General features: G+C 46.6%; 1 protein-coding gene across 2 annotated transcripts in view; it reads left to right on the top strand.

The window, feature by feature from the left end:
• Positions 1–23,719, top strand: part of UBE2V1 (ubiquitin conjugating enzyme E2 V1) — a 30,630-nt gene that overhangs the window by 3,995 nt on the left and 2,916 nt on the right. Inside the window, exon 2 of one of the 2 annotated variants that reach the window (XM_049781358.1) lies at positions 13,390–13,538. In XM_049781358.1, the coding sequence (XP_049637315.1) occupies positions 13,390–13,538 (149 nt within the window). Of the gene's footprint in view, positions 1–13,389; positions 13,539–13,588; positions 13,728–23,719 lie in introns of those variants that run through there. The other variant, XM_049781359.1, reaches the window with a different exon arrangement.

Here is a 23,719-nt window from a genome sequence, read left to right as displayed (position 1 = left end):
TAATAATATATAATATAGTATAATTGGGTGAAATGGTGGAATGTGATGCTGGCTGCGGGCCCTGGTATATGGACCCTCCTCAATTGCTCAGCAACCCCAGTATCCTGGGAATGAAATGCAGTGGGAAACCATGCCTTTTTTTAGGGGTAGGGATGGACAGAGGCAGTGCCCAGAAGGTTCAGGGCCATTCCCAGTTCTCAAGCATGTCAGTGCTAATGCCAAGGATCATCCTCGTGGTGTTTGGAAGTTTCCAGGGCCACATCCAGGGGCATGGGGTGTGTGTGAAATGGATCAAGCCCAGAGCACCTTAGCTGCACCCTCAGCCTGGTATCTTCTCCCTGGCCTGAGGTATGCACTGACAAATGCTTTGTTGGATCTGGGTGAGAGGGCAGTAGTAGGGGTAGGATATGCCACCTACTGCTGGAACGGTCACTGTTTCTTCTGGGGAGGGTGCTCCTGCGTAGCCCTTCAACTCAGTAACCCATTCTTGTGGGCTTGGGGCACTCTCGCAATTAGTCTACACTAGATCTCTCATGTGCAAGCAGCCTTTTAGATTTGAAGTGTTTATGGGTGGGAGGATTACGTGTAGACAGTGCTGATTTTGCTTAGCACATATTACACTTCTCCCAGCAACCTTCTGAGGCAGGTGTCTATTTGCAAAGGCAAGGAAAGCCCAGGGCTGGCAGACCCAACCCCGTTGTTATTTCAGCCTCACTGCCTTTCTCTAGCAGCCAGGCCCTGTTTTTCCTCAGCTATTGGCACCTCCGTGGACACCTGTGCCTTGGCTGATTAGATCTTTTTTGGAAACTAATGACCATCAGATAGGCTTCCTTTAAGTATTTGTTTCTGCTTTTAGTGGTTTTTTGTTTGTTTGTTTGTTTTGTTTTTGTTCAGAGGCCTCTCCTGGCTTTGTGTTCAGGAATTGCTCTATGCTGTGGCAGGGCTCAAACCCGACCTCCCGTTCCTGCATACAGAGCTTGTAGCCCTTTGTGCTATCTTCAGAGACCAAGATTCTTTCCTCATTATCACATTCAGCCCACCACAACCCCTGTAGGCATAATGTATGCCAACCCCCTTTTTTCCAGTCTCTATTATAATTTTTCCCTTTTCTGATTATTGGGTCATACTCAGTGGTGCTCACTGAATGCAACTGGTGGGTTCTCCTAGCATTGCTTTGGGGGGAAAGTCCATGTTGGTCTAACCCACTTGCAAAGCTTGCCCACTAACTTGCCCTCAGAGCTATCTCCCTATCCCATTGTCATTCTTGTTCAGACAGAACCATCCTTTTCTTTCCTCTGCTTGCACACCTGCCCATTTCTCCATAGAGGAAACAGAATAATCTCTCACAGCCTAGACACTGCTGGCCTCGAGCAAAAGCCCCACACCCTCTCTGTCTGGGACCCAAGGCCCTGTGTGGGATCAGCCCTGCCCCTGCTCACCTCTGGGCTTGCACATCCCTTCCAGAATGTTTTGCCCCAGCCTTATCTTATACCTGGCTGCTTCTTCACTGGGTCCCAGCTCTCCAGAAAGCCCATCCCTGAGTGTCATCTCAGTCTTCACGCCTCTGTGCCTTTCTGAAGTGTCTCACATATGTTCCTTCAGCTTTTACACCCGAGGGCATTGTCCTATCACCTAGCACCTCTCTGGTTTCCGGCAGTGTGGGTGGGCAGGAAAATACTTGCTGAATGTAGCAATGAGTGCCTCTGGCTCTCACTTTGGTCTACCAAATCTACTAATGTGAGAATGACTATTGGGAGAAGCATTGTGTTGTGTCAGATTGGACTGAAGCCGAAGGATTCATCCTTTCCAGAATAGTCTTAACACAGTTAAGTTAAAAGAATTAACTTTTTCCTGGGCAGGAGAGACAGTACAGTGGGTATGGCAGGCCGAACTGGTTTATCCTCCGTACCTCATAGGGTTCCCCCAGGCACCACCCAGAGTTATTGAGCACAGAGCCAGGAGTAACCCTTGAGCATCACCAGGTTGTGTCCCTACCCTTCCCCCCCAAAAAGAAAAAAAAAACTGAAAAAGAAAAAAGAATTAGCTTTGCCCTCTCCCTCCTTGACTCCCTGCACTTCCACATTGTTTTTGATCTCCACCCTTAACAATCAAAACCTCCCCTTTGGCCTTGGTCATAAGGTAGCAGAGGTTGTATATTTTGTTACCAGAAGTCGTTACATTTTCTGCTCCATTTGAAGGGAAGATTCCTGCCTTTCTCCCTGTGTATCAGTGGCGTTCACAGCTGTGTGCACAAGAGACACCTGGAGCCTTAGTAGATTGCTGAGCTGAACCCCACCCCATTCCGAGTTACCCTGTTCCTATGGTCTGAGAGTGGTGTTTCTAGCAAGTTCCCAGGTGGTCTGCGGACTGCTGGGAGGAAAGACTAGATCTGCCAGCCAGACCACTTGCACTGATGCAGGAATAGTTTTTCTGTCCTGGCTGGTCAGTTCTGTATTAGGAAACTTCCTTCTCGTCAGGGATCCTTGTGTTTAGTTGCCAAATTTTCTGTACCTCCTTAACTTCAGAACAAAGCAGCTGACCTAGAGGTATCTGGCGCTATCTGACAGTGGTACCTGGCTGTTAAGGCCTTGGCCAGGCAGCTGTTTCCAGAGATGAGCCTGAAAGAGCAGCTCCAGTTGTGACCCTGAATTTCCTTCAAAATGTTTATTTTTTTTTTAAATGTTGGGGGGGGGTTTGGTTTTTTTGTTGTTGTTAGGTATTTTGTTTGTTTTTGGATTTGGGGCCCCACCCAGCGCTGGCACTCGGGTTACTCCTAGCACTCAAAAATCGCTCCTAGCAGGCTCAGGGGACCATATGGGATGCTGGAAATTGAACCCAGGTCTGTCCTGGGTTGGCAAGGCAAACGGCCTACCTCTGTGCTATCACTCTGGCCCCCTTCCTCAAAGATGTTTTAAAAGTCTTCATTATCCCTCACTCTTTTGGGCCACTCCTGGCTGTGCCCACTGTATGCTGGTCATGAGGTGGGGTTGGGGTCATTCACGTAGTACAGGAAAGCAGGCTGTGCATGAGCTGGGCCCAGGGCACTCTAGCTCTTGAGCATCTACCCAACCTCAGCAATCTTTTTGTGCCACAGTTACTTTAATATGTTGCTGTGTTTCAGTTTCCTGCATTAAGTGTTCTGCTCTGTTGAGGTGTCTGTCTTATCAAATATTTAAACGTTTTCAGCCTGGTTATCTTATTTTCTCAAGGATATTCTACAGCTCTGACTTTACAATTTATATTTAGCCAAGAGCTAATGTTTTATACTGACACCAATTTAGGAAAATACCCATCTGAATAGAAGAATTCTGAAATAACAAGAATAAATATTTTCTTTTGAAAAGAACTTGAATTGGATATAGAATAACAGTACAGGAAATATAGGGCACTTTCCTTTAAAAAAAAATAATTGGGGGCCCGGAGAGATAGCACAGCGGCGTTTGCCTTGCAAGCAGCCGATCCAGGACCAAAGGTGGGTGGTTCGAATCCCGGTGTCCCATATGGTCCCCCGTGCCTGCCAGGAGCTATTTCTGAGCAGACAGCCAGGAGTAACCCCTGAGCACCGCCGGGTGTGGCCCAAAAACTAAAAATAATAATAATAATAATAATAATAATAATTGGGATGTTATAACCTGCAGTCCTCAGGAGTTGCTCCTGACTGTGCATTCAGGAATTACTCCTAGCGGCATTCAGAGAATCATTTGGGATGCCAGCAATTGAACCTGGGTCCACTGCATGCAAAGCAACTGCCCTACTGCTGTGCTATTGCTCCTTTTTGTGGGGGGGGGGCATACCTGGTAACGCTCAGGGGTTACTCCTGGCTATGCACTCAGAAATCGCTCCTGGCTTGGGGGACCAAATGGGACACCCAGGATCGAACCAAGATTCATCCTGGGTCAGCCTCGTGCAAGGCAAATGTGCAACTGCTGCGCCATCTACCCTGTTGCTCCATTTCTATAAGGCAACTGCTTACATGAGTCAGGCCCAAGCTCTATCTCCCCATATGGTCCCCTGAGCACTGCCAAAATAAGCATATTCTGAGCCAAGAATAAGCCCTCAACACTGCACTAAAACAATTAAAAAAAAAAACAACTTGTACTACTATGGTAACTTAATACCTGGGTATTAAGAACTTGTACAGTTGGGTTTTTCTTTTCTTTTTTTTTTTTTTTTTTGGTTTTGGTTTTGGTTTTTGGGGCCACACCCATTTGATGCTCAGGGGTTACTCCTGGCTAAGCGCTCAGAAATTGCCCCTGGCTTGGGGGGACCATATGGGACGCCGGGGGATCGAACCATGGTCCTTCCTTAAGGGGCTAACTTGCAAGGCAGACACCTTACCTCTAGTGCCACCTCGCCGGCCCCATTTGGGTTTTTCTTGTGGATTTGATTGGTTAATTTTTTTTTTTTTACTCAGGTTGAATGTACATATTTATTAACCTAACACTATAGTTAATTTCTTTTTATTTTTTTCTTTGGTTTTTGGGTCACACCCGGCAGCATGCTCAGGGGTTACACTCCTGGCTCTGTGCTCAGAAATCGCTCCTGGCAGGCTCAGGGGACCATATGGGACACCGGGATTAGAACCAACCACCTTTGGTCCTGGATTGGCTGCTTGCAAGGCAAACGCCGCTGTGCTCTCTCTCCGGGCCCTGTTTTCTTTTTTTTTTTGGTTTTTGGGCCACACCTGGTAACGCTCAGGGGTTACTCCTGGCTATGCGCTCAGAAGTTGCTCCTGGCTTGGGGGACCATATGGGACACCGGGGGATCGAACCGCGGTCCGTCCAAGGCTAGCGCAGGCAAGGCAAGCGCACCTTACCTTTAGCGCCACCGCCCGGCCCCCGGGCCCTGTTTTCAAATGATTTTAAGTAGTCACTGAACTTGTGTGTGCATTGTGTGTACACTCATGAGATCTCAGGGTCTCTGCCTACTTTCAGGACTTGGACTAATGTCACTAGATAACTTCAAAGCTCTAAACTGGGGTGTGATGGGGCACATGGAATTATGCTTTGTTGAAAATATTGCAATATTGGGGCTGGAGAGATAGCATGGAGGTAAGGTGTTTGCCTTGCATGCAGAACAGTGGTTCGAATCCCGGCGTCCCATATGGTCCCTGAGCCTGCCAGGAGCGATTTCTGAGTGTAGAGCCAGGAGTAACTCCTGAGCGCTGCTGGGTGTGACCCAAAAACCAAAAAAAAAGAAAAGAAAAGAAAATATTGCAATATTTTGTGTGCAGTTTCTAATTAGTTTTAGAATATCAGTGACATGCTTTCATGTAAACAAATACCTCTTTAAAGTGAAGAATTCTTTAACTTTGTGATCTGGGTAAAAAAAAATGAGGTTTTTCTTGTTTAAAACATAAGTTTCTTGGGTGGAGAGATAGCATGGAAGTAGGACGTTTGCCTTGCATTCAGAAGGATGGTGGTTCGAATCCCAGCATCCCATATGGTCTCCTGAGCATTACCCAAAACAAAATAAAAACCTGCGTGTTTTTTTTTTTAAGTCTTTTTTCATTGAGAAAGAAAACTGTCCAAATTTGATTGTCAGAGTTGAAAACCATAGTTATCTCAGTCATGTGATGTCAGTGTCTGATATTTTTAGTCACAGTAGACAGAGGGGGAAGAGGAAAAGGGAGGGAAGGAAGGAGGGAGGAAGATGGGAGAGATTATAGTAGGAAAGAGAGAAAGAGAAGACTATAGGAAAGAAAGTGGCACTGCTGGGCCGGAGAGATAGCATGGGGGTAAGGCCTTTGCCTTTCATGCAGAAGGTCATTGGTTCGAGTCCCAGCATCCCATATGTTCCCCCGAGCCTGTCAGGAGCAATTTCTGAGCATTGAACCAGGAGTAATCCCTGAGTGCTGCCGGGTGTGACCCAAAAACAAAAAACAAAAAAAAGAAAGTGGCACTGCCTTTCTTCTATCAGGAGTCATTGAGCATCATTCTGGACCAGATAACACAACCAGATACTAGGCAGCAGAATTGAATGAGTCACAAGTCTAACTTGAAACGTTCAGAGCAGGTCAGATAATAAAAGAGAAAAGAAAGGAAAGCGGTAAAGTGTTCCCTGTGCTGGGGAGCAGAGTGATGACCTTGGCCCCTCTGAGCATGTGGGCTTTCACGGTAGCTCCTTGGCGTTTGATGGGGAATCATGGTGCCAGAACTTACCAGCTCTGTGCTTTCTGTCCTCTCGCTGGAAGACTGCAGAAGGTTTTTGTTGTTGTTGTTGTTGTTGTTGTTTGTTCTGTTTTGGGTCACATCCATTGATGCTCAGGGGTTACTCTTGGCTCCTCACTCAGGAGTGAGGACCAAGCTTGGGGGACATTTGGGGGTTTCAGGGAGTCAGGTTACTTGCAAGGCAAGCACCCTTCCTTCTGTACTATTTCTTTAGCTCCTAGATTGCAGGGTTTTGTTGTTGTTGTTGTTGGTTGTTGGTTTTGGGGCCACACCCAGCGGTGCCCCACGGTTACTCCTGGCTCTGAATTCAGATATTGCTCCTGTTAGGCTCGGGGGACCATATGGGATGCCGGAAATCGAACCTGGGTTCGTCTTGGGTTGGCAGTGTGCAAGGCAAATGCCTACCGCTGTGCTGTGCTCTGGCTCCTTGATTTGTTTTGTTTTGGGACCACACTTTTTTTTTTTTTTTTGGTTTTGGTTTTTGGATCACACCCGGCAGTGCTCAGGGGTTACTCCTGGGTCTACGCTCAGAAATTGCTCCTGGAAGGCTTGGGGACCATATGAAATGTTGGGATTCGAACTACCATCCTTCTGCATGCAAGGCAAACGACTTACTTCCATGCTACCTCTCCGGCCCCGGGACCACACTTGATGTGCTCAGAGGTTACTCCTGGCTTTGCATTCAGGAATTACTTCTGTATGTGCTGGGAGGGGGCCATAATGAGATGCTGGGGATTGAACCTGGCTCAGCCATGTGCAAGGCAAATACCCTCCCCACTAATGCTCCAGACCCAACCAGGTATTCTTTTGGGCCACACCCTGTGATGCTCAGGGGTTACTCCTGGCTATGCGCTCAGAAGTTGCTCCTGGCTTCTTGGGGGACCATATGGGACGCCGGGGGATTGAACCGCGGTCCGTCCTAGGCTAGCGCAGGCAAGGCAGGCACCTTACCTCCAGCGCCACCGCCCGGCCCCATCAACCAGGTATTCTTATACTCTACCAACTAGAGATAATTTCAGTGAGGTCAGACATGCAGGAAATCATGGGTGAATCTTGCATTTATTTATTTATTTATTGGTTTTGGGGTCACACCCTGCAGTGCTCAGGGGTTACTCCTGGCTCTGCGCTCAGAAATCGCCCCTGGCAGGCTCCAGGAACCATGTGGGTTGCTGAGAATCAAGTCCTTCAGGGTTGGCCATGTGTAAGGCTAACACCCTACCACTGTGCTATCTCTCAGGCTCCAAAACTTGTATATTTTTTAAAACTTTTATTGTGACCAAAGTGCATTACAAATCTTTCACTGCATCATTTATGGTACATAGTAACAACTGGTCTCCACTTTACAGCTTGTTGTAGATTGAGCATCCATTCCACCATCATTGGAGATAAGAAGGATAAGAAAAAAGGGAGAAAAAAATTTGGTGACAACTACCAAAAAAAGAAAGAACTTGTATGTTTTTAATTAGATGGAGTTTGAACAGACTTTTGTTTAAGGGCCACACACTGTAGTGCTCACTCCTGAGATGCTTTCAAGTGCTAGGGATTGATGGAACCTGGGCCTTCAGCATTTAAAATATGTGCTCCAGCCCTTGGGCTTTCTCCCAAACTCCATACATACAGGTTTTACCTTTTGCTCAGGTTTGGATTTTTCACCCGATATCTAAAGCTGCCTGTATACAAGACATTCGTCATGTCATATTGCACAGCAGAAACTATAATAGACTGTTAATACAGCACTACTACCTACCATGGTTAGGTCCTTAAGAAGTTTCCAAACAAGTGGCCACAGTATTTGGTCCAAATACTTCTGGCTTTGTATCCTAAACTAGAAGGATCTAACCTGGTCTAATGCTCCTAGCCCATCCTGAACATTCCTCTGGAGATTTGCCTTATCTCCTGCCCTACTCAGATCCTTTTGCATCCCCACTAATTACAGTACATTCAGAATTAGTTCAGTTTCTTCTAGTGACTATGGCCCTACCTCTTTAGCTTTTATCAAAGCTAGGGAAGATCTGTCACACACACACACACACACACACACACACACACACACACACACACACAAACTCTCTCTCTCTCTCTCTCTCTCTCTCTCTCTTTCTCTCCTCTCTCCTCTCTCCTCTCTCCTCTCTCCTCTCTCCTCTCTCCTCTCTCCTCTCTCCTCTCTCCTCTCTCTCTCACTCTCACTCTTGCTGAGACATTGCCCTGATTGTCCTGTAAGGTTATATTTCTCTCCTCTGTTTTGATACTGTTGATTCAGGAACTCTGCCTATTAAGGAATTGCAGTTCTGAAACGTGGAGGTTTTTACTTGTAAGTGTGGAATGAAATCAGTTTTTGTAAGTCCTGAAATTTCCCTTACCAGAGAGCATTCATTCAGTATGCCAGTCAGCTAGGTGATTAGCCTTTTCAGTAGCAGAAAAAGCTACATGAATCATCCTAGAATTTGTAAATGTTTTATAAGTCCTGGTTTCTCCTTTCTGGTATTATTCAGACCTTTTGGTTTGTTTGTTTGTTTTGCTTTTGTTTTTGTATGATATTTGAGGGCAAGTGAATTGAAAACAAAGTCTGAGGGGCCAGAGAGATAGCACAGCAGTAGGGTGTTTGCCTTGCACAACGCCAATCTAAGATACATGGTGGTTCAAATCCCGGCACCCCATATGGTTCCCCGTGCCTGCCAGGAGCAATTTCTGAGCACAGAGCTAGGAGTAACCCCTGAGCACCACTGGGTGTTACCCCCCCCCCAAAATATAAAACGAAGTCTCCATTCAGAGATGTTTAACATTTTTTTTTTGAAGAGGGTTACACCTGGCTTAGGAATCATTACTGGCGGTGCTTGGGGAACCATATGGGATGCTGGGGATTGAACCCAGGTTGGTTGCATGCAGGGCCAACACTTAAGGTTTAAGCTTCAGCTAAATACAGATTGACAGAATATTTAACCACTTGTGCTTGGTTAACACAATTTTTATCAGTGTTTTTATTTTGTTTTTTTTGGTCATGTCAGCTGAGATCACAGGGATCATGCCAGGCAGAGCTTGGGAGACCATATGGGGTGCTAGGGTCAGCCTGATGCAAAGGCAAGCACCCAACCAGCTGTAATTTTATCCTTCTGGTTCCAATTTTATCTATCTTTATTTACCTTCTGGCAAAGAATTTTAATATTATCTGAGTTACATAACTAAGAGCTAAAAGGAATTTGGTAGGGACTGGGGAAGCCTGCCAAATCATGCTTAAGGGTCCCCCAGGGGTCATGTGGCCATATTCAGCCAGTTGAGCTGGACTTTTCAGTGGTCAGGCTATGGTACTGGAGGGTGTTAGTTTACACCCTGCTTTTTTGGCCCAGGGCAAAGGCGACCTCCAACTTCCTCTTTCTTTTCACCAAGCCCTTTGATTTCTAAAAGTCTACCTGAATCTCACTTGACCCTCCCCGTCCTGGTTGAATTTGTACTGGTAGAATAAAAAGTTCTGGTTGGCAGGCCCGGAGAGAAACCACCAACTCTATGATTCTTTCCTGACTGGGTTGATTTATTAATTTGAGCAACCCTGCTTCAGACTAGTTCACCTGGGGTTGGAAATTTGGGTGTGTGGATTTATTCTTCAGGAGGGCATTGGGGCCACCCAGCAGGCTCTGCCATGTAGTTCACAGAATCAAATCTAGTCCCTCTGCATGCAAAGTATGTGGTTCTCACCACTTAGATTTCTCCTCAGAAAGGTTTGTGATAATGATGTTGACGATTGATGGTTTAAGAATCTGTACCCTTGGGCCCGGAGAGATAGCACAGCAGCGGTGTTTGCCTTGCAAGGAGTCGATCCAGGACCAAAGGTGGTTGGTTCGAATCCCAGTGTCCCATATGGTCCCCCGTGCCTGCCAGGAGCTATTTCTGAGCAGACAGCCAGGAGTATCCCCTGAGCACCGCCGGGTGTGACCCAAAAACCAAAAAAAAAAGGAATCTATATCCTTGGGGCTGGAGAGATAGAATGGAGGTAGGGCATTTACCTTGCATGCAGAAAGACCTTGGTTCGAATCCCGGCATCCCATATGGTCCCCCGAGCCTGCCAGGAGCGATTTCTGAGCGTAGAGCCAGGAGTAGCCCCTGAGCGCTGCCCGTATGACCCAAAAACCAAAAAAAACAATGCTTGGCACAGCAGTGGTTGTCACCATGGGAAGACAATGATCCTCCAACTCACCTGAGTCCTTAACACTCCCTAATCTTTTATTTATTATAGCTTTGGGGCCACACCTGGTGAAACCTAAGGTTACTCCTGACTGCTCAGAGGTCACTCCTGATGTGCTCAGGGGACCATATGCTGTGTGGGGATTAAAGCGTGATCAGCCACTTGCCTTAACAACCTAGCCCCTTAGGTGGGGGTAATGACCACACCCAGTTATGTTCAGGGATTACTCCTAGTCTATACTTAGGATAATTTCTGGCTATCCTAGGAAACCATTTGGGATGTCAGAGATTGAATCTGGGTCCAACTACATGCAAAGCAAACACCCTACTTTTTTTTTAGAACTTTTTTTTTTATTTAAACACCGTGATTACAAACATGATTATAGTTGTATGATTACAGTCATGTAAAGAACCACCCTCCTTCACCAGTGCAACATTCCCACCACCAATTTCCCAGATCTCCCTCCTCCCCACACCCTTACACCTGTACTCGAGACAGGCTTTCTACTTCCCTCATTCATTCACATTGTTATGATAGTTTTCAGTGTAGTCATCTCTCCAACTGCACTCATCACTATGTGATGAGCTTCATGTCATGAGCTGCACCTACCAGCCCTCATCTCTCTTGTCTCTGAGATACTTTTAAAAATGTCTTTCATTTTTCTTAAAGCCCATAGATGAGTGAAACCATTCTGTGTCTTTCTCTCTTCCTCTGACTTAACTTCACTCAGCATAAAACACCCTACTTTTAACTATTGCTCCAGTCTCAACCCCTTTAACTATCTCTCAGACTTATTATTTAAGCCAGTTTTGGGGTTTTTGTTTTTGTTTTTTTTTGTTTTTTTTTTGTTTTGGTTTTTGGGCCACACCCGGCGGTGCTCAGGGGTTACTCCTAGTTATTTGCACAGAAAAAGTTCCTGGCAGGCACGGGGGACCATCTGGGATGCTGGGATTAGAACCAACCACCTTATGTCCTGAATCGGCTGCTTGCAAGGCAAACGCCACTGTGCTATCTCTCTGGCCCCAAGTTTTGGTTTGTTTTTTTTTTTTTGTTTTTGGGCCACACCCGTTTGACGCTCAGGGGTTACTCCTGGCTATGTGCTCAGAAATCGCCCCTGGCTTGGGGGGACCATATGGGACGCCGGGGGATCGAACCGCGGTCCGTTCCTTGGTAGAGCTTACAAGGCAGACACCTTATCTCTAGCGCCACCTTCCCGGCCCAGTTTTGGTTTGTTTTAACTAAATTAAGTATTGTAAATATTTTTGGATAGGGCCAGAGTGGTGATAGTATATCATATCTGATCTGTATTGTAGGTCATTGAGCAGGAAATAAATCATGTCTTGTATTCTGGAAAATACTGAGATCTGTTGGAAAGTTTGACAGTCTTGAGTTCTTCCAAAGCTATTTGCTTTCTTCACAGCCATGTGTTAGTGGCTGCTGGCTTCTGGGAGTGGCCAGTTTGGGTTTTAGCATTCAAAGGGAAGAGTGTGTTTAGCTAGGCTAGCCTGGGCCCTGTGTTTGTTCAGAGAAAAGAACCAGATGCTACAGAAAGGCCAGGAGGTAATGGGCAAGCAGAAAGCAGTGGAGAGAGCAGTGAGTTAGTTAGTTGCTCATGTCCAAGTACAGGAAGAAAGTCGGTTTGCCTCTTCTGTGGCCTTGTTCCCAAGTTAAAGAATATATTGGGGTCTAGGATATGGCTCAGTAATAGAAAATTTGCCTTGTGTATGTTAAGCCCTGGGTTTGATCCCTGGCAGAACCAAAGAGAGAAGCCGTGATTTAACTCGTCCTTTTTCTGACTTAGTTGATCAGAAAGACACCATCTTTCCCAGAGTGCAGGGCTGGCCCTTCCTCCTGAAGGAGTTGGGAGGGTCCACCACGAAGCACACACTCAAGCTTCACTCAGACCTTAGTCAGGTGGTAGAGATGTATGTTATAAACATCACTAAAAAAAAGCATCTTGGGGGCCGGGCGGTGGCGCTAAAGGTAAGGTGCCTGCCTTACCTGCGCTAGCCTAGGACAGACCGCGGTTCGATCCCCCGGCGTCCCATATGGTCCCCCACGCCAGGAGCAACTTCTGAGCACATAGCCAGGAGTAACCCCTGAGCGTCACTGGGTGTGGCCCAAAAACCAAAAAAAAAAAAAAAAAAAGCGTCTTGTCTTTCAGGCACTTTCGTTAGCACTTGATAACATAGTTTTTCTTTTTCTGGTTTTGATCACTTTTGGGGGCACACCGGCAACGCTCAGGGATTACTCCTTGCTCTGCACTCAGAAATCATTCCTGGCAGGCTCAGGGATGCTGAGGACCAAACCTGAGTTGGTCCCAGCTTAGCTGTGTGCAAGGCAAAGGCTCCAGCCCCTGGTTTTAATTACTTGATTGTGCTTGGAAATTTCTCCCATTTCAGTGCTTGGGGGACCATGCAGCTCTGGGGATCACACCCAGGTTTCCTGCATGCCACTCTTGTATACCAGCTCCTTAACAATTTCCAATTCAAAACTGATCATTTTCATCTCAAACTAGTGGGCCCACATTGGTCGACTTTGGGACTGACCAGACTGATAGCACAGCAGATAGGGCATATGCCTTGCATGCAGTTAACCCAAATTTAATCCCTGACATTCCATATGGTTCCTCGACCCTGCCAAAAGTAATTTCAGAGCACAGAGCCAGGAGTAACCTCTGAGAGCTGTTGGATATGGCCCAAAAAAAACGAAAAAAGTAAAGTTGGTCGACATTTAGACTTGGAATTTCGTGATGACGTTAGTAAAAATGGTGGGACTGGGATCAGGGGTCTTGCTTGATCATCTAGTTGTTGGGCTAATTGTCACTTCACATGTAACCAAAACTTGTGCCTGCTTTTCTGAATGTCCTGATCAGTACAGGGAGCATGGTATACAGCATGTGTTAGGTTCTTCAACTTTGAATAACATTTTTTGCATGTCAGCACCTTTCTTCTGGTAGTGGTAATGAGTGGTGGCTAGCTTTAGGCTTTACAAGTTTCCCTGGAGTTGCTAGTATCTTGAATTTCTTTCCATTTATTTTAGGAGTAAAAGTCCCTCGCAATTTTCGACTCTTGGAAGAACTCGAAGAAGGCCAGAAAGGAGTAGGAGATGGCACAGTTAGCTGGGGTCTAGAAGATGACGAAGACATGACACTTACAAGATGGACAGGGATGATAATTGGGCCTCCAAGAGTAAGCGTCGAGCTCCGGCTATAAATGTCAATGTCTTAAATTCACTGTGCCTCCTTTTCAAAAAAATAGTAGCCTTATCACGGAAAAGCTCACCAATGGTATAATTTCTGAAATGTGGCTATTCTTTTTTTGACCAGTTTCAGTTTATATATTTGAACCTCCTCTGGTGCTGTTTAATTCCTCTAAATGGTAAGCAAAAACCTGTTTAGACTCCTAGTGTGAATTAACAAGGCTGTGTTGACAGGGAGGTTCAAGGTCACGGCACTCTCAGAGGCCGTGTAGAACTAACCCCTGGGCTGATGTCATAACAGAGCTCCTGAGCACAGTGTCCAGGGGGCCCTCGTGCAGCCATTCTGGTTGTGGTCTCGACTCCATCCTTCCCTTTGCCACTCTGTTCTACTCTGAATTCAGCTGGCTGGCCTGTTCCCCTCACACCTGGCGTGTTCGGGACACTTTCAGCCCTGGCGGCTTTTGCAATGCAAAGACAATAGAGGTGGAAATGTGTTTATTTATTTATATTTAAGAGTACGTAGTAAAACCTCCCGAGAAATGGTGTCAGTTTTTGCGGGAATCTTGTGTTTAGTGCCAATTACCCATTGAGAGGAAACAATGGGAGAGGCCAAGATCCGAGCCCAAAGTCACAAAGCTCATAAGCACTGCTGAACTCCTGAGCTGGCCTTAACTCCACATCCACCATGCCATACTAGCCCTCTCCAGTGGCTTTTAGGTCACCGTCATTGCCATTCTTGCTCCTCCAGAGCAGGAGGGAGGAAATCGTCCATATTGTAGTGCTGATCTCAGGCTTGGGAGATTCTTCATGAAAGCAGCAGCCTCTCCTGCCTGTTTGTGCTTAAGGGTGACGCTCCTCCTAATTGTGGGGCTAGGAGGGAGACCTCTGGATGACCGTGTGGGACACCAGGGATTTGAACTCATAATGTTTGCAAGGCAAGCTCTGCATTATTCTTCCAGGTCCAGACCATGCACTTACTCTGTGGGGAAGCATGTCTGGCTGAAATCAAGAGCCTGTCTAGTATGTCTCTAGACTGCCATAAACGCTCATACACAGGACTCACTCAGTTACTCCCTGGGACTTTTTGGAGACATTTTTGTGATTCTGTAGTTGAGCTTTTGGGGATTTTTAAAAATCCTATTTCTGTTTTTTTTTTTTTTTTGCACATGTATATTTATTGCAGCAACATATAAAATCATCTAGATCTTGAAACAGCCTGATGATAGGTCTTATCTATGAAATCATCTATTTTTTTGAAATCATCTTAATCTTCCAATTTTTTTTTTTTTTTTTTTTTTTTTTTTGGTTTTTGGGTCACACCCGGCGGTGCTCAGGGGTTACTCCTGGCTGTCTGCTCAGAAATAGCTCCTGGCAGGCACGGGGGACCATATGGGACACCAGGATTTGAACCAACGACCTTTGGTCCTGAATCGGCTGCTTGCAAGGCAAACGCGTTGTACTATCTCTCTGGGCCCCCAATTTTTCTTTATTTTTCCTATTTCTATTTCTTATAATTTTTTTCTTTAATCTGTAATGATGCATTTCTTCTGCATCTCTGGTAGCCAGTGTGTGGGAACCATTCCCTGCACTGCTTTGCTTCCTTCCTAAGAAGGATTTTGATTTCTTGAAGATGAGAGCTATTCTTCTAGAGCCAGAATGAGAGGATAGCAGATAGGCACTGCCTTGCACACAAGTGACCTGAGTTTGATCCTCATCATCCCATATGTTCCCTGAGCCCAGAGCCAGGATTAAGTCCGAGCATCACTGGGTGTGGCCCAAACACAAAAAGAACTTTTCTCCTCCTTTTCAGAATACCTGGAAATGACCCAGAATGGGATTGATGTCTAAATTTGTTTATGGACAGACTCATGCTCAGGTTCTAAAAGGTTAAGCATAAACCAGTTAACATTGGGAATCTGTTAGATATCACAAAATTAGACTTAAAATGAACAAAATGACCCACTAAATTCTCTTTAAAAATATTGTATTCCACCTAAACCATTTGGATTACCTTGAATTTCAGTTTGTCTCTTTCCAAGAGGGCTTATTTTATTTTATTTTATTTTGGTTTTTGGGCCACACCCGGTGACTATCAGGGGTTACTCCTGACTATGTGCTCAGAAATTGCTCCTGACTTGTTGGGGGACCATATGGGATGCCGGGAGATTGAACCGAATTCTGTCCTAGGCTAACACAGATGCCTTAAGGCTCGTACAACCACTCTGGCCCCAAGAGGGCATACTTTTTACAAGAAGCTGCAGGATATGAAGTATGTTCCATATTTTCTTTTATTTTAAAACATCTTTTGTGATCTAATTTATATGGGCATAGGAATAGTAGTAATATATACATAGTTATATATTGATGTAATATATAATTATGTGTTGTAATACATATGTAGTAATACATAGTTATGTACTGATGTAATATATGCTATATACTTCATTTATTTGGAGGATGTTTGGACCACACCTGATGGTGCTTAGAAGCTATTTCTGGCTCTGCTCTGGAGTGCCCCTGATTGTGCTTGGAGGACCATATGTGGTGCTGGGGGTTGAATCAGCATTGGCTTCGTACAAGGCCAGTCTTGGCCTCCGTGCCATCTCTTGGCCCCTGCTTCTAAAGTACAGTACAGGGGCCGAACGATAGCATAGTGGTAGAGCGTTTACCTTGCATGTGGCTGACCTGGGACAGACCTGGGTTCTATCCCCAGCATCCATATGGTCCCCAGAGCCTGCAGGAGCAATTTCTGAGCTCAGATCAGGAGTGTGGTCCCCCCAAAAAACAACAACAAAAAAAGTACAGTACAGTGGTTTTTATTGTTCAGAATTGTGCCAACTGCCATTAACATGAGAAGATTTTATGGCTCTTATTTCAGTCACTCATCCTGCCTTCAGTTCCTCACTCTACAACCACTGTTTTCTCTCATCTCTGTGAATCTCCTGGGCATGTTATGAGCAATTCTCTTTTGGGGATGGGGCATAGGTTTTAGGCCACATCTAGTGTTACTCAGAGGCTATTCTTATCTCCATGCTTGGGAGTGACCCCTGGCTGTGCTTAGGGGACTATATGTGGTGAGAAAGATTGAACTGGGGTTAACTGTATTGCAAGACAAGCTCCTTACTGCCTGTACTTTCTCTCTTCAGCTCTATCTGGGAAATTTCATGTACATGAACCACTGTGTTGTGTGTGGTCTTTACTTGGCACAATGTTTCATGTCTCATCTATATTAAAGCACTTAGTACTATTCTTCTTAGAGCTGAACACTTTCTCGTTGTATGGATATTCTAGATTGTTTTGTTTTGTTTTGGACCACACCCATTGGGATCAAGGGTTATTCCTGGCAAGCTTGGGGGACCATCTGAGGTGCCAGAGATCAAACCCAGGTTGGCTGTGTGCAAGTCAAATGCCCTACCTGCTATGCTGTCGCTCTGGCCCCTGGATATACTAGGTATTAATTTTCAATTGTTGGTAGGCATTTGGGAGTTTCCACTTTTTACCTATAATAAATAATTCCGCAAAGAACCATTGAGTGGAGATTTTTGTACGAACAGTCTATCATTTCTCTTTAGTGTATACAAAGAAAAGTACAATTGTTGGATCAGTGGCATGGTGATGGTGTTTAGTTTTATATTTATTTATTTAATTTTGGTTTTTGGGTCACACCTGATGGTGCTCAGGGGTTACTCCTGGCTCTACGCTCAGAAATCGCTCCTGGCAGGCTTGGGGGACCATATGGGAGACCGGGATTCGAACCATTGTCCTGCATGCAAAGCAAATGCCTTACCTCCATGCTATCTCACTCGCCCTTGGTTTTATATTTTATGAGGGACCACTCCTGGCAGTCCTTGGGGGACTATTTGCAGCTCTGAGGATCAAACTGGAGTCTGCCACCTACATGGCCAGCACCCACCCTATTGTTCTGTCTCCAACCATTTGTGAGTTTTTTTTTTTTTTGGTTTTGGGGCCACACCCGGCACTGCTCAGGAGTTAGTCCTGGCTCTGCACTCAGAAATCGCTCCTGACAGGCTTAGGGGACCATGTGGGATGCTGGGAATTGATCTGGGTCTCTCCCAGGCCAGCCACATGCAAGGCAAACGCCCTACTGCTGTGCTATCGCTCTGGCCCCACCATTTGTGATGTTTTTAAGACCTGTCATAGTTTTCCAGAGCAGCTACACGTGTTTGATGTTTCATCAACAGTTTGTGTGGCTTCCATTGCTTCATAGCCCCACCTAGATTTGTTATGTCTGACCTTATTGTTGTCTCAGCCACACCAGCAATGCCCCAGTCTAGCTCACCTGTATGCAGGGGTCACGCCTGGTGTTTCTTCTTGGGTCACATGGGATAAGTGGTCAAACCCTGTCATGCATGCAAAGCATGTGTTCTGCCATTTGATCCACACCCTGACCCCTGTAATTTTGATTACATAGGTCCCCAAAGTTAATAGCCATTGTAGGTTGAAAATGACTCAGCACTGGAACACACATGTGTCTTGCTGTGTGAAACTCTGGTTTGACCCCCACAAAAAGCCAAATAAAAGGGTGTTTGTGGGCCAGAGCAGTAGTACAATGGGTAGGGCATTTGCCTTGCACATTGTCAACCTTGTTCTATCCCTGGAATCCCATACCCAGGAGTGATCCCTGAGCTTCTCCAGGTATGGCCCCAAAAAGACAAGTTATAAAGGAATCAGCTCTTAGGAGCTTGTCACTGCCAGTTCAGGGTATGTTAATGAAGTCATGCTGAGTGTCTCAGATATCAGTGTAATTATCAAAGCATGAAATAGCACTTGAGTCACTGCTTACATTATTTGCTATTATATTACTCAAAAAATATTCTTCAATAAAATTTAAAAGGCATATTCTAGGGCCCGGAGAGATAGCACAGTGGCGTTTGCCTTGCAAGCAGCCGATCCAGCACCAAAGGTGGTTGGTTCGAATCCCAGTGTCCCATATGGTCCCCCGTGCCTGCCAGGAGCTATTTCTGAGCAGACAGCCAGGAGTAACCCCTGAGCACTGCCAGGTGTGGCCCAAAAACCAAAAAAAAAAAAAAAAAAAAAAAAAAAAGGCATATTATTCAGCAGTTCTAATGGAGTGTACTCAACTATTCTTAAACATGCTGCCCAGAGACCCAGAAGTACAAAATTATCTGGGGTGGGGTGGGGATATGCAGAGCAATTGTACAGTGGGTAGGGTGTTTGCCTTGCATGTGATTTGATCCTTGCACCCCATATGGTCCCCCAAAACCACCAGCAGTGATCTTTGAGTGTGGAGCCAAAATAAGCTCTGAGCACCACCAGGTGTTTTGGTTTGAACCACCAAAACAAAAGCAGAAGATCTGGTTGGAGCCAGGGCAGAAAGGAAACTTCTTTTCACCAGATCATTTTGTGCTGTACTCATCATGTGTGTCTCCGTGTGTGTCTGTGCTGGTTACAGGTTGGGGCTTCTCTCCCACAGGTGGGGCAGCTACAAATGTCTTTTGGCACTGCCTGAGGAGTTGTGTGGTGGGAGCAGAAGTCATCCCCAGAAAGACTGCTATGCTTTGGGCTCTCCAGGATAATACTTTTCTGTGGTGTAGACACACTACTGGGAGCCTGGGTAGGCTGAAGTGTGAGGTGATAAGGAATTACCAGCTCCTTCAGTCCCCCTTGATCAGGGTTTGTTCCTGGTGGGTTTGCTGTGGGTACCATAGAAGTAACCATCTGTAAGAGTGACACCTTGATGGCGCCAGAGCCATAGCACAGCAAGGAGGACACCTGCCTTATCTATGGCTGACCTGGGTTTAGACCCTATAGCATCCCATAGGGTACCTAAGCCTGCCAGGAGTAACCCCTGAGCACTGCTGGGTGTGGTCACTGTCCTCCCTCAGGCCCTAGTGTCAACTTGACAGTGCTTCATACGGTTATTTCCTCCCTTTCACTCAGATGACTATGACTTCTGGTGAAAAGCCCTGAGGTAGGTCCAGCAGGTGAATACATTCTTCTGAGCATGTCCCACCAGCACAGTGTGTTCAGGACCAAGTTCCCAGAAAGCAGGAGGGCCACAGACCACTGTGGAGACACACAGGTCACTGCAGAGAGCAGAGGGAAGGGCCCGAGGCTGGCTGTTGGGTCTAGTCCAGAGCTGGAGACAGGAATACCCCCTTGTGCCAGGATTAGGGGCCAATGGAGCAAGGACTTGATCCCTCCATTCACAGGGTGTGGAGCCATGAGGGGTTCCTGCAGGTGAGCAGAGAGAGTTTGGGTCTTGTCGCTGTGGACATGCCAGTTGATGAGTCCCCCTTCAAGACACTTGGCCAAGACACTGTAAACTCTCATGCTCCTGGGTCAGCTGGTTTTCAGGGGACACAGGAGAGCTCACAGGCATGGGAGCCAGAAGTGGCTTACAGGCTCCTATACCTCCCTTTGTCTCACTCTGAGAACTGCCCTGTCTGCCTCAGTCTCCTCGGACCACCCCAGTGCAGTGCCTTTCCTGCCTGCCTTCCTGCCACAGCCCCGGGCTTCCTATAGCTGAACTATCTTCCAACCATCCCCGACTGTGTGCTGCATGCAGCATAGTTGGACTTGGGCTCAGTGGGGTCCTGTTTTTTCGGGAAGGCACCCCCTACCCCGTCCTGCTGCCTCCTCCCCATGCCATACTCTGCACATCTCCACCTTGAAACACATGCAGTTGCAGTGCTAACTGTCGATAGATGCATTGGACCTTGTCATTTTCTTTATATATTTTAGTTGCTAATATCTTTTCCCTCATACAGCTTTAAAAGTATATTTTCTCTTATACTTTTTTTCTGGTTTTTTGGATTTTGAGTCACACCCGGCGGTGCTCAGGGGGTTACTCCGGGCTCTGTGCTCTGAAATCACTCCTGGCAGACACTGGGGACCATATGGGATGCCGGGATTTTGAACCACCATCCGTCCTTCGGCTGCATGCAAGGCAAACAACCTACCACTGTGCAATCTCTCCGAGCTCCTCTGAGCATACTTGCTGATTTACAGAAAAGTTGTCTGGTAGATCAGGAAGTAGATATGTTTAGGTATGTTGTGTGTGGTTATGCATATGTATATACCCTCAGAGTCCCTCCTAACAATGTTTGTTTGGTCCCAGGTCAGAGCCAATGAACCCAGACTAATCTGTTGTTGTTAACCAGACTCTACTTTGCAGGTGCTTTTAGTTTACCTTATAGTTATTTCCTATTTCTGAATCCTATATACCCTATCTTTTTAGATATTTTGTTTTTTGTTTTTTTGGGGGCGGGGGGCCCACACCCGGTAACGCTCAGGGGTTACTCCTGGCTATGCGCTCAGAAGTTGCTCCTGGCTTGGGGGACCATATGGGACGCCGGGGGATCGAACCTTGGTCCATCCAAGGCTAGCGCAGGCAAGGCAGGCACTTTACCTCTAGCGCCACCGCCCGGCCCCCCTTTTTAGATATTTTAAGACATCCTTGCTAGTACTAATTTCTTTGAAAGAAAACAGTAAATAGTGGTTTGTTTGTTTTTCTTTGGGGGGGGCATACTCATTTGACGCTTAGGGGTTACTCCTGCTATGCACTCAGAAATCGCCCTTGGCTTGAGGGGGACCATAGAGATCACCGGGGGATCGAACCTCAGTCCATCCTAGGCTAGCGCTTGCAAGGCAGGTGCCTTATCTCTAGTGCCACCTCTCCGGCCCCAATAGTGGTTTTTTTAGGGGTCAGAGCAATAGCACAGCAAATAGGGTGCTTGTCCTGTACACAACCAACCCAAGTTCTATCTTAGATATTCCATATGGTCCCCTGAGCAAAAAGAAAAGAGAAAAAGTGATTTTCTATCACTCATATTGTCAGAAATTGAAAACTACCAAGGGCTGGAGGAACAATACACAGGTAGGACTTTTACTTGCATTGCGTGTAACTGATCCAGGTTCAAGCTCTGGTTCCCCATATGCTCCCTGAGCCGTGCCAGTAGTGACCCATGAACACCACCAACGGTGACACAGAAACGGCTAGAGCCAAGCACAGCAGTAGGGCATTTTCCTTGCATGCTGCTGACCCAGGATAGACCCCGGTTCGATCTCCAGTATCACTTTTGGTCCCCCGAGCCTGCCAGGAATGATTTCTGAGTACAGAGCCGGGATTAACTCCTGAGCGCTGCTGAGTGTGTCCCAAAAAAACAAACAAAAAAGAAAATAAATGCCAGTGCTTTATTTAAGTGAGCATCAGACGGCAGAGAGGGAGTACAGGATTACTATACTTGCTTTGTGCTTGGTGAACCTGGGTTTGAATTCTTAACTCCACATATGGTCCCCTGAATGCCACCAGGAGTCATTTCTGAACAAGCACTCAACAAAATTTGAGGCCTAATCTCCAAAAATGTGGTATCAGGGATATTTGATGACTGTGACTTTCTTTGATAATTGCCACAAGCTTATCCTCCCCTCTCCCCCAGATTTTTTTTTTTTTTTTTTTGGGTCACACTGGCAGTGCTCAGGGGTTACTCCTGGCTCTTATGTTCAGAAATTGCTCCTGGCTGGCTCGGGGGACCATATGGGATGCCGGGATTCGAACCACCGTCTTTTCTGCATGCAAGGCAAATGCCTTACCTCCATGCTATCTCTCCGGCCCCCAGATACTTTTTTTAAGAAATACCTTTTTTTTCCTTTTTTTTTTTTTTTGTTTTTTTGGGCCACACCTGTTAGATGCTCAGGGGTTACTCCTGGCTGCGTGCTCAGAAATTGCCCCTGCCTTGGGGGGGACCATATGGGACGCCGGGGGATCGAACCTTGGTCCTTTCCTTGGCTAGCGCTTGCAAGGCAGACACCTTACCTCTAGCGCCACCTCGCCGGCCCCTTTTTTTTTTCCCTTTTTAACATTTTTTTGAGAGAGGATTTGGATCACATCTGTTGAAGCTCAGGGCTTACTCCTGATTCTGCTCAGGGATCACTCCTGGTGGTGTTCAGGGCACAGTATGTGGTGCTGGATACTAGAATCAAGGCAAGCACCTTGACCACTGTGCTGCCTTTCCAGTACTATGGTTTTGTTTTTGTTGTTGTTGTTGTTGTTCTGTTGTTTTTGCAACCATACTTGACTTGGTTCTCAGGGTTTGCCCCATTACTTCTGTTGGGATCATAGGGTGATAGGACGTGCCCAGGTTTCTTCATACAGAACCCAAGTCACCCCACAGAACAGTTGCCCTAGAATTTAGGAGCTTCTGGGAATTTAAAGTCAAGAGCCCTGAGGGGGGCCCCGGAAAGATAGCACAGCGGTGTTTGCCTTGCAAGCAGCCGATCCAGGACCAAAGGTGGTTGATTCGAATCCCGGTGTCCCATATGGTCCCCCGTGCCTGCCAGGAGCTATTTCTGAGCAGACAGCCAGGAGCAACCCCTGAGCATCGCCAGGTGTGGCCCAAAAAAAAAAAAAAAAAAAAAAAAAAGGCCCAGGGGACCAGACAGGCAAAGCTGGGAGTCCTGGGTCAGCCCCACACTGCCCTCTGGTTACGTGGCTGCCTGACAGGGCAACTGGCAGAAAGTCTCTGATTCTCAGGCCTCTTGGGCTCAGAAGCAGGAACAGACTGAGAGAAGGCAGATTCTGTGGCACTCTGAGCCAATCCAAGGGTGCCAGGGCTGGCAGTGTTGCCGGTTGTGAGATTGGGGCTACTGTGACGATTTGCTGTCATAGGTTAGGAGTGTGCCTGGTGATGGCACCGCTTACTGGGAAAGAGTATCAGGGAGAGGGTGTGGAAACCCAGAATTGAATTTTGGTTCTGGGGTAGTTTCCAGTCTCTTAAATGTACAGTGATTTTGTGGACTTCAGAGTTCAATTATAAGCACTTTCTGAATCTTGGATTCAGGCATCTGGTTTATTTTGGGATCCTACCTGGTAGGATTGGCTGGTGCTGGGGCTCAACCCTAGGGCTCCTATGTGCAGCAGGTGTTTGCCATTGAGATAGTCCCAGGATTTAATGTCAGTCCCCTGGAGGGCCAGTAGGTGTCACTGTTGGCGTGGATGTAGTTACTTGTGCCACTCTGGGTGTCAGTACCTCAGAGGGGCTCCTGGGGGCGTAGATTTTCTGGAGACTACTGGCCTGAACCAGGAGGCGGGCACACCAGGCCGAGCAGACAGGCAGTGCAGTGTGTTTGGGCATGGAGTACTGGACTTTGCATTGTTTCTCAGCAGTTGTCGGGGCCTTTTGTGACT

This window comes from Suncus etruscus, chromosome 9 (assembly GCF_024139225.1).
Source record: "Suncus etruscus isolate mSunEtr1 chromosome 9, mSunEtr1.pri.cur, whole genome shotgun sequence".
Classification (NCBI taxonomy): Eukaryota; Metazoa; Chordata; class Mammalia; order Eulipotyphla; family Soricidae; genus Suncus; species Suncus etruscus.
The sequence above is the reverse complement of the archived record's forward strand: the minus strand, read 5'-3'. Positions and strand labels throughout refer to the sequence as shown.